This window comes from Azolla caroliniana, unplaced genomic scaffold (assembly GCF_043228905.1).
Source record: "Azolla caroliniana isolate FFs.n. ecotype wild unplaced genomic scaffold, voAzoCaro1.0.p SCAF_6, whole genome shotgun sequence".
NCBI classification, from domain to species: domain Eukaryota; kingdom Viridiplantae; phylum Streptophyta; class Polypodiopsida; order Salviniales; family Salviniaceae; genus Azolla; species Azolla caroliniana.
The window spans coordinates 3,687,195-3,703,636 of record NW_028230441.1 but is presented as its reverse complement, the minus strand read 5'-3'; the positions used below and the strand labels follow the sequence as shown (position 1 = coordinate 3,703,636).

Here is a 16,442-nt window from a genome sequence, read left to right as displayed (position 1 = left end):
ACTCTGCCTGGACCAATGTCGCCAAGCTCGATTGAGTTTAAACCCAGCAAAATGCGCATTCTTAGTCACCAGCGGCAACCTTCTCGGCCACATTGTTAGTCAAGAAGGCATCGCTATGGACCCGGATAAAGTAAAGGCAATCCTGGAGGCCACCGCACCCTCGAACGCTAAGGCACTAAGCCGTTTTTTGGGACAGATCCGGTGGCACAGCCGAATGATACGACACTTGGCCGATTTCACGACACCCTTACACGTGGCAGTCCATCGCCTTCCTTTCCAATGGACGTCAGTCGAGGACACGGCCTATCAGACCCTCAAACGAATGTTGTCACATGCCCTGGTGGTCCAATCTCCGGTTTGGTCCGAACCGTTTCATGTCTTCGTGGATGCTTCAGACATCGCCATCAGAAGTGCTCTGATGCAATGCACACCCCCGAATTGGTATAGGCCCGTGTACTAGGCCAGCCAACGGCTCTCGACCGCGGAAAAGAATTACTCCACCACCGAGCGGGAGGCCCTCGGTATGATTTATAGCATCAATAAATTTCGGCATTACCTCTTGGGCCAAAAATTTACCTTTCACGTGGATCACTCGACCCTTATTTATTTGGTCAATAAACAAGCCCTCACCGGACGGTTGGCTCGGTGGATGCTCCTACTACAAGAGTTTGATTTTCAGATTCAACATCGACCCGGGGTACGACATGCCGTCGCCGATTACTTGAGCCGTCTTGAATCAGGAGAACCGGCGAAAACAACGTACAACGAGCTACCGGACACCAGCCTATTTAACTTGACCATGGTACCAGACGATAATGGAGATGAATGGATCACGGAGACTACCCATTTTCTCACTACCGGTGTACCTCCCAAGCACATGACCCTTGACACGAGAAAACGCCTAGCAGTGCGTAGTCGGAATTTTTGCCTCGTCTCGGACATTCTCTACCACAAAGGCTCAGACGGCATATGGCGCCGAGCGATTCGGCAGTTCGAGAAGAACGCCATTCTTCAGGAAGCCCACCAGGGAATAGCTGGGGGACACTACGCCGGGGATTCCACGGCAAGGAAAGTTTGGCAAAGTGGATTATGGTGGCCAACAACGAAGAAAGACGGTCACGAATTTTGCAGGCAATGCGATTTGTGCCAACGACTGGGGCAACCAATGGAACAGTCACGGATGCCACACCAGCCGATTCTTCCGTTGGACCCATTTCAAAAATGGGGTTTGGATTTTGTAGGCCCTTTCAAACCACCCGCGGCCCGAACAGGGAATAGATATATTATCGTTGCCACGGATTACTGCACCAAATGGGTCAAGGCTAAGGCACTCCGAGATAACACGGCGGCATCCACGACTAAATTTGTGTACGAGCACCGCTGGTGCCGTTACGGATTTCCAATCGAGCTCCTTAGTGACCAAGGTGGGCACTTCATCAATCATATAATATGTGAGCTTACACACCACTACGTGGTGGTGCACAAGAAAAGCACACCATACTACCCGCAGGCGAACGGCTTGGCAGAATCAACAAATAAAATCCTCCAAACCATACTGAAGAATATCGTCAATGAGAACAGGACCGATTGGGATGACAAACTCCAGAGCGCGTTGTGGGCGTACCGTACGACTTTCAAAACAAGCATCCAATCGACCCCCTTTAGAATGGCGTTCGGGTTAGAAGCCGTAATGCCTGTCAAGTTCCAAGTCCCGAGCCTCCGAGTTCAAGTCAAAGCACGGCTCCCTGAGGCCGAATCCGAGCAATACCGGCTGGAACAACTCCTCGAACTCGGGGAAGATAGGATAGAGAGTATGGCCCAGCTCGAACAACGCCAACGACAATGCAAGGCTTTCGTGGATCGACATCGACATGGGCTGGAGAAGGAGCTCACCATCGGCAAACCAGTTCTTCTTTTTCAAACACGACTCGGGTCAATGCCGGGAAAATTAAGATTTCGGTGGACCGGTCCATTCTGGATTATCAACGAGTTCAACGGGACGTTCCAGCTCGGCACACTCGCCGGCGACACGGTCAAAAGTTGGGCCAATGGTTTTCGGCTTAGACCATATCGAGGGACTATACCACCCAACCCGTTTACCAAGCCACACGGCACCAACGAGACTCGGGAGATCACCACGGAGGACACCACGTGTCCCCCTGAATAAGGACTCACCCACCTTCTTGAAATTAATAAAAGTAGTAGTAGGTAGGATTAACAATAGTTTAGCCATTGTTTAGCTACACCTACACCACCCACCGAGGCACCACAATTTTAGGAGCACCCCTCACTTCCACTCTTAGTTCAAGTTACCTTCAACTCTCTATGCTCCACCCCTCGCCACCACTCAGTTAGTACCTATTTAAGTTGTTCACACATGCAAACCACATGCAAAGCACTAGAAGCACCCCACTCACCTTCAGGACACGTGGTGCTAGTCACTTATTATGGCACCCACGACTCAGAATCTTCAGGATTCGCTGCAAGCACAAAACCCTAGGAACAAGTTACCAAAACCATTTCCAAAACGCAGCACAAACCATTATCGCTCTCCATCTCCATTGCTATCAAGATCAGAAACCCCATCTCGCCCTCATCACGCGAAGCGCTCTTGCTCTCAAGCCCTCTTTCGCTCTCATAACCTCTCTGCTAGACTTCCACTTCCTGCTGCTCCTGTTGTAGCTCGCCCTCGCCTCATCACTTTGCTTCACGCTTCCACACAGTCGAACCCAGCCTCCATCTCCACTATGCCTCTTATCGCCTCAGCAGAAACCCGCGCCTAGCTCCAGGAATGAGGAATGGGCGGTTACCTGAAGATCATCGATGCCCCCGCACACCCAGATGCCCAAACTGTGGCGAAACGTATAAGTCCCGAAGCCATCACCAACAACGTGCTTCAGGCTGTTTTGGACCTGCAACGGGGAGGGAACCATGAGGTCGACATACCCCCGGCATCAAAGATGAAGGCGTACTTCGGTGAGTACTCAACCACAGGGAAGGCATATCGCACGTATGGCGAGCCCAACAAAGCTTTCGGGGAGATTGCTCGTATCTTGATGGAGTATGCGTTCGTGCATACGAACCCAACGAGCATGCCGCAGAACAAGGCAGCCATCATCATCAGCGCTTATGAAGGAAACAAAATCGATTGGGGAATCATCACAAGCGAAGGACTCTGCGCCGCCTTAGCTTCATTTCAGTCCGGTAAGAAGATGTTGTCTGTTCTTACCCACTTTTTGATGGTGCTATACCCACCCTCTTCGCTTCCTTCCCCTCGCGCACTCAAGTCCCCACCACCACCACGGAGGCAGAGAGAGAAATTCGTGGCCATCAGCCACGAAGCATGGGAGGAGCCCATATCGCCTTCACCCCCTGCCGCCGACCAGAAAACCGCATCTGCACCACCATCCGCCCAACCCCAACAAAAAAGGGTAGTTTCCGAGACCTGCCAAGAATGGGAGGGGGAGGTAGCCGCGGCAGACAACACGGCCGATGACGTCACCATTCGACAGCCAACGTTGCGCCCATCGGTAACGTCCCCAGGACCTAGCCCACGCTCCAACACACAGCAGGCTGCACCACCAAGACCCCAGAAAAGGAAGCAGGCGGAGGAAACGACACTACCGGCCCCGGAACCCCAAACACAACCAAGAAAAAGAAGATGACTCAACCGCGAGTCCTCGGAAGAACAGAAGGAGCCACATCAGGAGCAAGCCTTAGTGGTCAGACAAAGCAACCTGGCCATCACCCCTGCGGAGGCATCGTTGAACCAGGGAACAATCGAGCATGGGCAGACAACACAGATCTCGAAGGATGAAGTCCTCGGGTATAAGGACCTCCCCGCGGAGGCTTACGAATTTAGTGCGCTCCTCCGCCTCGGTACGTCATTCGAGCTGGTCGACTTCCTCGCCAGAGCCCAAGTCGCGGCAGCCGCTCGGATGGCGGAAGAGCACGCCGAAACAAAAATGATTCAACGCGCGCTAATAGGTGAAATTGAGCCCCAGGAGGACAGGGCTTTACAAAAAATCGGGAGGAAGAAGCACGCAAAATAGGCCGCTCTCCTCATGGAGGTCCCCGAGTTGAACACGGCCCTTATCGAGGCATATCGGGACCTGGATCGCACTACGCGGGCAACCAAAGACATGGCCCGAAAGATAAAAGTAGCCCAAAAACAAGCTAAGATGGCTACAGAACTATGGCACGCTGCGAACCAGAAGCTGGCAGCCTGGGAGCAAAACCGGCTGGAACAACAAGTCCCGAGCCTTCCAGTAACGACCACCGAGGCCCTCCCAGCGCCTCCACGCATAACGATGATGGATGAAAGCACCATCACCGACTCCATCCTGAAGGTGCAGGCCAGTACACAAACAGACTCATTACAAATGGTCGATGCCTGCACAATAAACGAGGCGGCCACGGTCGTGGAGCAAACCGAACTACCCGCACCGCGTGCAACCAAGGAGGTGGCAACCCAGACAGAACCCCCGCTTCGGGATTACCGTGTGGAGCTTAAAGAAGTACAACGGCGAACCGAGAGACACGAGCAACGGCATCAAGAGGCGATGGCTCGCCTAAAAGAAGAAGCTTCCAAGCAGATGGCCGAGATAAGAGCCCAGGCCGACCAAAGGATACACGAGCAGAACGAAGCACTGGGTCGGGTACAAGCGCAAGCCACGGCCAAGGAAGCCGAACTCAAAAGTAAGCTGGAGGAATACGCAGCCACAGTGGTGAAGAAAGAGACGGAGGTTCTAGACCTACAGGCCGCGCTCGACAATGCACGCAACTGGAACCAACGGCAAGAGGAAAGAAATCGCGAACGGGAGGAGAGGATGAACGCGGAGAATGCCGAGCTGCAGAGTCAGCGGACGACCCTTAAAGAGATGGCTGACGAGTTTTTCATCAAATGCAAGCTACTTTCGGAGCAAAAAGACGCCTTATCGGATTCCTACTTCGCCCTACAAGAAGAGAGAATCGTCGAACGGGAACAAATCCGCGCCACGTGTCAGAAAGAACGGGAGCAGGCCACCGAAGAACTCACCAAGCGTTACAAGCAGGCTCTCCAGCTCGTAACCGCGGATGCAAAGAACAGTCAGACCATCTATGAGCTAAGGACACAGAAGATTCAGGCTGAGGTCGACGGCTTAAAACAGGAATTAGCAGCCATCCGAGCACATCCCGGCATGGATGAGACACGCATCCGCATACTGCTCGAGAAACAGCGCCAACACCTTACCAAAAAGGTCGAGGAAACAGTAAGTCGCGCAGGAGACGAATGGGCAGCCCAAGCTGCCGAATTGCATATTTTACGCGCCGACGCCGAGAACCGACGGAAGGAGGGCCGCGGCTTCTACAAAATGGACGAAGCCAGCATTCAAAACCTACGTGCAGATTTAACCGAGGATTACCAGTCCTTGGCAAAATCTCACACCGCGGCAATCGAGCAAATAATGGACTTCAATGACGGTCAGATGTTGTTTCGCTTGGAAGCAGAAGCCTTCGAACGAGAACGACTCGCAGCCATCCCCACCAGCCCTCCAACGGCCACAGAGCAGAAAGAAGAACCTCCCAGCGAGGAGATCACGGACACGGCACAAGAGGAACTTGCCCCGACCAACAGACATCCCTTGGACGCCCACACGGTACCAGAGCCTGTCGAAGGAGAGGTCAGCACCCACGAACCCACACCCCCACCAGAAGAATCGGCCGCACCCGAGGCGGACGCCCGAGAAGATATGCCACCCCCGAACCAAACTCAACCCCCCGCACCGACAGTCCAACCAGACCACCCTGCCACCACCTCGGACCCCGAAAGCAGCCTCGACATCTTAAAGGAGGAATGAAACGAGGATCACGCCTAAAAGGCAATTTTTGTAATATTGTTTGTATTTTGTAAGTCGTGGGTCCGACGGACAAGGTCCTATCCCACGGGCGTGCTAGGTGTTGTCCAGAGGACAGAAATGTAAAATTAGGATATTCGCAAACGCCGAGTCCGAGTATCACAGGCCACCGATGGCTCGGCGGTGTGTTAGGGGAAAAGTTATTTAAACAAGGAGCAGTACCTCAAAAAGGGAGAGAAGAAAATTATAGGCGGAAGCACTAGCTTAGTCATTCGAATTAGATAAACTCGTAAGGTCACCGGCCATAGGCCGTGTTCTGTAATCCTTTTCTGCCATAGTAATATATTTTAATTGTGCCTATTTTGCTGCATGAGTCTGTGTTTCGATCTATACCTATGAGTTTCACGCCGCCACGTCTATCAAAACCTCGCTAGTGTTTTCTCTCTGAGCCCTGTATCTCTCTCGACGCCTCTGTACGAGCCTTCAAGTACCACGCCCTTGAAGACCGATAGACGCAGATCTATCGAAGGTGTTCACCCAAAGGAACGGGTAACAACGTGGAGAAAGGGCGACAACTTGGAAGTCGCCCCTTCCTCTTGTCGAAGTTCAAAAAGGCAGTTGTCATAACTAACTGCTTGCGATAATGAAGTCAGCTATGGGAAGTTTAGTAGTAGATTCTTAACATCACTTCGAAGGCCCCGACGAAAATGGTCACAAAGGGCTTGGTCGTCCCATTGAACATCACATGCGCATATCTTTGGGGTTGTAGCCGAATAATAAGCTTGATCTGATTTATGAAACCCCGGAATCGCGCCCTTGTGCCATCGAACTTGTCGGGTAAACTAACATTGGGTTCTATAGTTGAAGTGGGGTGAAGAGGAATTGGAGTGAGAATTGACGAGGGGCCAAGCTCTACAGATTGGAGATTCCTTGATGTAGGAGGGCACTTGGGTTCTTCATTCTCCAATTCCATTGGAGTCCTAGCAAGAGTTTCTGGAGAGATTCCCAAAGATTCTCATTTTCAAGTTGAAGTTGATGCACGGCTGCCAATAGTTGATTTATGTTCTCGGTAGAATCTAACATGATGAGGCTTTGGAGATGGAAGGTGAAAAAATTGTCATGGACAAGTAGACGAGGCTCAATACTAAGAGAGTGAGAGAGAGATCATAGACAAGATAATAAGAAAGAGACAGAGAAAGTAGTCAAGAGAACAACAACTGAATTATGATTTTGTAATTGGTGTTGTTCACCTTGACTAAGGCCAAGGTGAACCCCTATATTTATAGATGTTTATGGGCTCTAAATGTAGCCCATGCAAAGACTCATTTTCATGCACAAGCTTCTAGAATGTTCTAGCTTTTGGAGCTTTTTGGAAGCTTCTAAAATCCTACATGTAGAATAGATAATCTACAATAATCTAAAAAGGTGACATGATTATGTATCAGATGTATTGGTCAAAACATATCAATTAAATACAATAGGTCAAGAGTTCGAATCATGACATGACTTTCATGTCCATGACAATTTCCAACCATGAGGACTTTATGGTTGCCAAGCCAAAAAAGGGATTTGCATTTTTTAGGCAAGTCAGCTACCCACAACTTTCTTCAATAAGCCTACATGCAAGTGTCATCTAAGCCCTCCTCCCTCCATTTACTACCAAGTGCAACTTTGTTAGGACTTTATGGCTGCTAAGCCAGAGAAGGGATTTGCATTTTTTAGGCAAGTCAGCTACCCACAACTTTCTCCAATAAGCCTACATGCAAGTGTCATCTAAGCCCTCCTCCCTCCATTTACTACCAAGTGCAACTTTGTGAAAACCCTGATGTTGAATGATATTTCAGCCAATTTTTTTTGTATACTGAAACAATAGTTTTTTTTACCTTTTTTTCTTGTGTCTGATAAAAATTTTGAGGGGTCCCAATTAACTTTCTCATTTTTATAGTAAGTATTTTATTTAGAGTACAAGTCATTGCCTTTTTCACATGGGTATGTTACATATGAGCATGTTATGTCTGTTACTCATTTTTATAGTAAGTATTTAGAGTACAAGGCATTGCCTTTTTCACGTGCGTACTCCTTAATGATCACAAAACTCCTCTAAGGTTGTGCTTCGGTGCAAGTTGCATTTCTAACTGGGAGGATCCATGATGTACTCTTTGATTGTTATGGTTCAACTTTGTAACGTCTTATTTTTTGCCACCATATCCCACCTTCGTAAGTGTGGTGTAGTGTATACGTTCTTGAATCAATCCATCCTCCTTGTGTAGTGTGTCTAGTTTTAGACATAATTATATAGCTAGGCCGCTTAGGATCATCAATATTTTTTGCCCATAGGTGGAACTGAGAATGATAGACTGTTGACCGAAGGTGGGGATTGGTTGATGCATGTTGTTTGGTTGTCACGCTCACAATGATGGAAACAAGATTGCATTCATCTTCCCCCTCCCATTTCGCCTTTTGATCACACAAAAAGTATCCTATCACAATGCCAAAGGGATGCCTCCAATGTTCTTACAACCTCTCTTCTTGATCAAGACAATATTTACCACAACATGATGAGTATTTTCATAGTATAAAATTGGGGTTGAAATCTTAACATCATTTGTGACTCATTCCTAATATCCTTGTTGGTGTGTTTGAAGTTCTTGTTAATCCAAAACGTCTTCAACATTTCTCTTATCACATTGTTGCTCTTGTTGTTGGTTGCCTTTTTGTAGTCTTTCTTTCTTGCCTTCATATGATTGACACGAGGCTCTAAAGTGACCCTTTTGACTTAGTATTAACTCATTTTTCATTTCACATCTATTGTTTAATATCATCGAGTCACATGTTGTCAATTGTGTATCCCCGTTTCCTTATCTTGGACATTGAATGAACTCACTTGCTTACATGTGTACTCTATATTTTCCATTAGTTTCCAACCTGGACATACTTAACATGTTGTTGGTTTGCCTATTTAGAGAAAGGAGTTTACTTTGGTATTATCTATGAGAGTCAAGAGAATGAATTGACATCCCTATTGTTTGTTCCTTTGTCACCTTCACGCTTGCACAATTGGCAATCAAATTTACTTAACTAATCTAGAGCAATGTGATTGGTTTTACAAGTTACAACTATATTAACATTGCCAAGATTTCCATCATGTGAAAATGCAAAGGCCCATGATGCTAATGGACAATAAATTGAGTTTTCTCAAGATAACACAAATAAAATTTTGACAATCTTCCATGATACATAGTACCATACTGTTGAGATATTGTGGTGTGCATGTGTTCCTTTGTGGCACCCTTTTAGCACACCTTTTTAGGATACATGTACCTAAGCCAACCACCCTTTTAGCACACCCTTTTTAGCTAAGCCAACCCAAATGGGTACCTTTGTATAAACTATAAACTGAGCAAGAAGTAAGAAGCTAACTAAGTTGGTTTTGATCTTTTATGTGAATTTCACATATTGATGGAGATGCGGGGTACCAGTCCCCCACATCCAAGCTTCCACCTCTTCCCCTTCACCTAGGTTGCCCACTAGCTTCTTTTCCCACGAGTTTCCCCGATCCCCGTCCTACACAATAGCCCTCTTGTCCCCCACCTCAGCCAAGTCTAGGTGGCCCTCAATCCGCAGGAGGGATTGATCTCTATCCGCTAATTGATCTTTCCCCGATCCCCCTCTGACCCGATAGCCCTCATGTCCCCCACCTTAGCTCATTCCACAAGAACGATGGATCTCTATCCTCCTATAGCCCTCTTGTCCCCCACCTCAACCAAGTCTAGGTGGCCATCAGTCCACGGGAGGGATTGATCTCAATCCGCCAATTGCTAGCTCGTTTTCCGTCACTAGCCCCATCCAACAATCCTCTTATCAGGGCCGCCAGTTCCACTGGAATGTCCTCAACATTGTTACAACTCAACTAGGTGTCCAACAGGTGCCACCCTTTTAGCACACCCTTTTTAGCTAAGCCAATCCAAATGGGTACCTTTGTATGAACTATGAATTGAGTAAGAAGTAAGAAACTAACTAGGATAGTTTTGATCTCTTATGTGAATTTCACAATATCAAGCTGAACTAGATTTAGTTAGTTAGTCAACACACGTAACTAGTAGTTACCTACATAGAATCTAGTTAGTGTGTTGACCCTTAAAACCTTAAATAGGATTTTGTACTTGAGTGGGATACATTGCACATCCTCCACTCCCATGTTCATTTAATATAGGACTTACACCTTTGTACCTATATTCTACTCACACATGTGAACATTTGCACATGAGATGTACATATATATACCTCATTGTGGGTATTTTTGCATTTGATGATGCTTTTTAATACACTATTGTTAATCATCCCCCATTTATATTAATGTTCATAACTGTATCTTTCTCTCTCTCTTCCTCACACACACACACACACACACACATATCACATAACCTTCCGTTGCTTAACTACTCACATAGTTATCACTAATTAACCCCAATTAATTACCTAATTATTAACACATACTTTAACTCATGTCCATAATTTGAAACAAGTTTCATATTGGCACCAATGGTGTTGAAAACGTTAGGGAATTTCTTAATCCTTACTTAGAAAATATCATGACTATTTTTATTCTAAAAATTATATCTCTTTAGACAAGATTCTTGATCACATACTCAAGATAGTCGGAAACAATATCATCAATCCTGTTCCCAATTCATAATAAAAAAACTCACATCAAGTATTCCATATTTTGTGATCCCATTTATGGCGCATGGTCTTTGAATCATCATAAAACTTGTTCTAGTGTGCACAATTTCAATCCCCAAAAAATATTGTAGAATTCCAAAGTTATTCATTTGAATTTAAATTTCAAATTGTTATGTGTTTTACATCATTACATGTAAGTTGTTATGTTCGTGCCATTATAATAAATCTCCAAGGTCCGCTTATGGATTGTGTTAATGTGATGTTTGGTCACACGTGGTTGTATAAACTTGTGGCATTGTACGATTTCATATGCTAATTATTGTAGAATCTCACACGATAGTAAAATAACAAACATGTGTGTGCGCCAAGTGGGATGCATGTATTAAAATTTAAGGGTAAGTGGCCAACATCATACATGCATAAAACAAGGGTACTACTATATTTAGGAAGGTTACAATGTTGTCAAACCATTATGGTTCAATGACAATTGACCGTTAACACATTTGTAATCACTCTTATACATATATAATAAGAATTGATTTTCTCACAATTTTATTTTCGGCTTCAACTTTGATAATTTGGTTCGTCACTTGATAGTTACCTTAACAATACCATGCTACCCCAATGCTTTGGTAGTTGAATCATTTTCTAGAAATCAATTACATTTTATATTGTTTATTTATATTTGTTCATGATCAAAACTTAACCCATAATGTTTGGTTAAGGAGTCCTTATTCTGTATAGTAAAGTTGATCATATGGGCAATTCGAATGTATTAATTGTGCATTATAAGGCATCTCGTGATGCAAATGTTAATCACAAATAAGCAATTTGGGAGGATTATTTGTCTATTATAAACTTACTGTACGCTAGTGCAAAATATGTATCAATGTGGTTTCACTAATTTGAGGTTTGCTTTTCAACCATGGCCAATAATCATCGTATAGTTGGATAAATAAAATTCACAATGTTCGGGAGTTAGTTATAGTGCATCGAGATGGATATTGTACGTCACAATATCCAACAAACTCAACATGATTAATGTGAAAGTATGTGTATGAGAAACATAGAATTTATTGCTTCAAGGAATGTAACCACATGGATCTTGATATTCTTGAGAGTTTGAAGAGTCTTGACTCTTGACTATCAAGAACATGAAGGTTCCAAAGTTGCCAACATGATATTTTGCATTGTTTCTAACTATGAAACAAATTGAAGTGGTTGCTTAGAAATTTGATTTTACTTTTCTTTCAATGATTTTCATTTGTTAGTCATTTGAAATAGTACCAAGAAGCTCAAAACCATCAGTTTCAAATTTTCTTGTTTGGGAAATTTCAGGTGCACACAATATGTTTCCACTTTTGTCTTATCGCAGAAGTTGAACTATTAATTAGACTCAAACGAATAACAAACATGCAAGGTCCTAATCAAGTGTTGAGATGAGGCAAGTCAACAACTACTTGGAAAGAGGAAACAACCAATTGTAATGGAATGGAGGGGGTGATAATGTGAAAAAACACGGTGGTCAATTTCTAAACTCATTGTTGAAATATAGGAATGATAAAGGGCATGGAGGGGAGATGACCATATATTGGAGAATTGGGAATATAGAATCAATATAGTGGTGTTATGTTTAATGTAACTACAATGTTGTCCCAAACCTTTTGACATAACAAATTTCATGTTCTTCTACATGCATCACAATCAATCAAAAGAAAACTTGGAGGGTACACAGAGGAGGTAAAAAAGAAGAATAAAACTTGCTTCTTTTTGCTTAATGTGAACATATGTTGAAAGCAGAGGCTCTAAGTTGAGTTTTTGACAAACCGATGACTCATCTATATTTGGTGATGCACGGTTCAACGCGTTTCCTTTTCAACATGATGGGAAAGCCCAAAAACAATGATACACTAATTGATTGACATGAAGTTTTGACCATGTTTCGAAACACGAGATGGTGAAAGCCGACACGGTGGTGACTGATTTGTTTGTTTGGCATCGGGGATCTCGAATAGGAGTTGATCAAACACCTTGAGTAGAGACATTACTTTCATGAAAAATTTGTGGCGAGTGAACTCGTGGTTTGAAGAGCACATTGTTTTAAAGGGAGGTGCCACGGGTTTGTGAGCAAAGCTTGTATGTGCACAACAATTGATCATTAAGTTTGCAAGCAGTGCAAGTGGTTTTCGAATGCAATTGTTGGGGACAGACAGATGTGACATAATGTCCATGGAAGAGGTCGCACCAATAGATCATAAAGTTCTTCGAGTGCACCACATGACCATTGTTTTTCCTCACTCCCATGACCAGCTTTTGCTTTTTGGCTTACTGCCTCTCACTTTTCATTTTTTGCTTTTTGCTTTTTGCTTTTGCTTTTTTCTTCTCAAGGTTTAAACGTACCAATAGATTATAAAGATCTCCGGTGAATCACACGACCGTTTATCCTTCACTCCCGTGACCGGCTTTTGCTTTTTTGTCTTTTCGGTTTTTGCGTACTGCCTCTCGCTTTTCATTTTTTGCCTGTTGCTTTTGCTTTTTTCTTCTCGAGGTTTAAACGTACCAAAAGATCTTCGGTGGATCACATGGCCGTTTATTCTTCACTCCCCACGACCGACTTTTGCTTTTTGTCTTTCCGGTTTTTGCTTACTGCCTGTCGCTTTTCATTTTTTGCCTTTTGCTTTCGCTTTTTCCTTCTCGAGGTTTAAACGTACCAAAAGATCTCTGGTGGATCACATGGCCGTTTATTCTTCACTCCCACGACCGGCTTTTGCTTTTTGTTTTTTCGGTTTTTGCGTACTGCCTCTCGCATTTCGCATTTTGCATTTTGTTTATTGTTTTTGCGTTTTGCTTTTTGCGTTTTGCTTTTTGCGTTTTCTTGGTCGCCTTTTCCTCCTCCTCCTCCTCCTCCTCCTCCTTGTAGTAGCATCTCGAGAGGTTTAAACGTTCCCGTCCTGCCACGATTCTGTTTACCTCACAAGCTGCTGCATCACAGTCGTCGTTGGCGAAGATTGTTAGGGTTTTCCTTTCTGTCTGCTGGTTGGAATCGGGTCCCCTCCGACGTTTGCTCCCTCAGAAGGAGCTCTCTGCTTCAATGTCCCAGGTGCAGTGCATTTCTTGACCTAAATTATCATCTGTATCAAGTCTTCTATCTTCTGAACCCCTTCGTCGCTCTATGTTGTTGAAAATTAACAAATGAAATGAATGGCTGATGGATTTACTGACTGAAAAATGAAATGGTGTGTGATTCGGAGGTTGAAATGGTAGTCTCTGATCGACCACACCGTAGTCTTTTAGCTTTTTCCACAGTTTTCTGAACCATGACTGAATGAATGAAGCTACTTCCTAATTGATAATCGTTGTGCTTCACCATTTCCATCAACTTTTTTGTCTTCTTATTTAAATTCTATTCTTCCCGTTTTTATCAACTTTAACAATGAATGAAGATATGGTTGATCTTCTTCTTCTTCTGATTAATTTGCAAGATTGAATCTGCACTTTCTAACTGATCAAGTTTCAATTTGCAGCACTTCTTTTTTCTGATTGGTCCAAGTAAACTTTTTTGTTTAGAAGTAAATGGAAGAAGAATAAGAGGAAGAAAAACCAGCGAAGTGAAAAACGGGAATTTGATTGATACTTTGAAAACTTAACCTCAAACTGATGTATTCGTGTTCTTATAAATCGTCTGGGATATGGACTTCTGAGAAGAGACAATTAAAGAAATCAAATGATCCTTTGTTGCTAAACAAAAGCAAAAACATCAAAACAAAATGATCCATGAACACATTAATGGTTTGGCTTCAGATGAGGTAACTCACCATAACAATGGCTCGGCTTCTCATGAAGTAATTTATCATGGATGCCTATCAGAAATGAAAATTCCTTCGGACCTCAAGCACCTTACATCTGACAATAACAAGCCATATCTACAAGGAACACGAAAGCCAAATGATCATCATCAGGTCCCCTTGATCTCCATTCTAGATTCTCATTCTCAAGATGCAGCTGATGGTGAGATCTGCTTCCCTACTAATATGCAAGGCCAAGCCAATTCATGCAGCTGCAAAATCCTTGTTTATGATGCTTCTTCTACACATGACGTCATGAAAGAGATCTGTTTCTCTGCAGAAGATGACTTTGACACCAAGATCATTGAGCTTCTGAGGCCCTTTTTGAGTCGCGGAGCACCGCCAGAGGATGAACAGTCAAAGGAAGAAATGGTTGCTCATGATTCTAACCCACTCCTCTGTGAAGCCATGCTGCGTTGTGTGTATGCTCAAGGCAAATCAGTGGAATTCAGTGTCCATGAAAAGCAAAGTCTTTCTGAGAATGTGAAAAGGGCCTTTTGCTTGTCAGCATCTGCATTTCAGGAGGCCAGAGCTCGAGCAATAAAGTCAACATGGTATAGACGTGCTCGTAAGTTTCCATATCATCTTAGCCTTTAATAAGAAGTTTGTATATCATTTTACCCTTATAAGAAGTTTCTGCATCTTTCTGCACTTGTAAGATATTCCAGATGCCTTTCAGATTTTCTCTCTTTTTAAATATTTGATATTTTCTGCATCAAAAGCTCATTTTCATGTGGTGTCCCCCTGTACTTCTCTGTCTTTTGGCAGAAGTTCAGGCTCAGGTCAGTGCATTGCAAAAGGACAACGGTCAGTTGATAAATCCACAGCAGTTTGACAGCTTTTCTGTCTACGAGGAAGTTAAATCACAAGAGCTGGAACAACTTTCCAGCATCAACAGTCCCTTGCAAACACATCCTTCCTTCACAGCACATGTGCAATTATGCATTGTATCTGCGAAGAACTCAAATTACAACACTTACTGCATCAAGACAAAATCATGCTATGGGTGGTCCGAACCACCACAAGCATATTGTACAGTGGAGATTGTATCTGGTAATGAAAATCTGACTGATGTTGACAACATCAGTCCTGATCATATAACTAAGGAAGCTGTTTATCATACTGGGCATGCAGAGTGGAAGGATAAAACTCCATGGATCTATGTGACTAGGTATGCCTGAGAACTGGAGCCATCCAGTAAGGAAGATTGATTGCTTTTATTTGGAGTACACCTTCTTTTTGTTGGTGTATAGACTACTATTCTTTGTGCATTATTGATTGCCTTAACATTTTAAAACCATAAAATGCCCCATGATCGAAGAGGGAAAAACATTCTAGCAGTAATACTGTCTTCATGTGTAATTGTGCCTTATACCACTTCATTTTTTGTAAGCACTCTGGGGAAGCTATCTATTTCAAGAATAAAATAAACAACTTTTCTGGTCATTTAATTTAGGTTCTCTTATCCTTCATAGTAGTAACAATTTGGCGATCTAAATATTTTGCAAACTCTTCATTAATCAGATCTTCAATGACAACCATCTATAAAGGTCAAATTGGAGCACTGGTTTGCTCAGCAATTTAAATAAATGTCTGAGGTAGTGATGGTGTGATCTTATAGGCATTCCTATAACTCATTTTTCATAGGCTGCTAATATATGATAAGGATGGTTATGGACATATGGAGGAAGTTATACACTTTGAAAATTTCTGAGTGTAGGCATATCTACATCTAGTTCTAGGAACTGAAAGCAAAACTTTGGCTATTTGAGACATTAGTTCTCAGATATTGCCTCTTGCATGGACGTGGGACCGAGTCATAAAGCTTACATTCCATCCTCTCAGATGGAGAAATTGCTATCAGAGATGGCTGAGAGCTGCGTATGATATTTCCTATGAAGATTGAGGATAATATGTGAGCCAAGAATGATATAATTGTTGGGATATTGCTTCTGGGAAAGATTCTTTGCTTGGGCTCTCTCTTATGCTAGAGAAGACCATTTGATGGTTTTTGAGACTACCACGTGCATGCACGATGTACAGGGTATACCTTACTTTTAACAATGGAGCATCTACT

General features: G+C 43.8%; 1 protein-coding gene across 2 annotated transcripts; it reads left to right on the top strand.

The window, feature by feature from the left end:
* The first annotated feature begins 13,445 nt into the window (after positions 1-13,445).
* Positions 13,446-15,766, top strand: LOC147862647 (uncharacterized). 2 transcript variants are annotated; one of them, XM_087320727.1, is made up of 3 exons: positions 13,446-13,620; positions 14,088-14,933; positions 15,137-15,766. In XM_087320727.1, the coding sequence occupies exons 2-3, from the start codon at positions 14,288-14,290 to the stop codon at positions 15,544-15,546; spliced, it is 1,056 nt and encodes a 351-aa protein (XP_087176853.1). In that variant the 5' UTR covers positions 13,446-13,620; positions 14,088-14,287; the 3' UTR covers positions 15,547-15,766. The 2 variants fall into 2 exon arrangements, with proteins under 2 accessions (XP_087176853.1, XP_087176852.1); XM_087320726.1 differs by having other exon boundaries at positions 15,134-15,758.
* Positions 15,767-16,442: the final 676 nt, after the last annotated feature.

What these genes read in the sequence shown, in the direction of transcription:
- LOC147862647 (XM_087320726.1), top strand. Translation starts at nt 14,288, where the DNA reads ATGATCCATGAACACATTAATGGTTTGGCTTCAGATGAGGTAACTCAC. An exon ending in AACATGGTATAGACGTGCTC is followed by an intron (nt 14,934 to 15,133) that starts GTAAGTTTCCAT and finishes GTCTTTTGGCAG; the next exon opens with AAGTTCAGGCTCAGGTCAGT.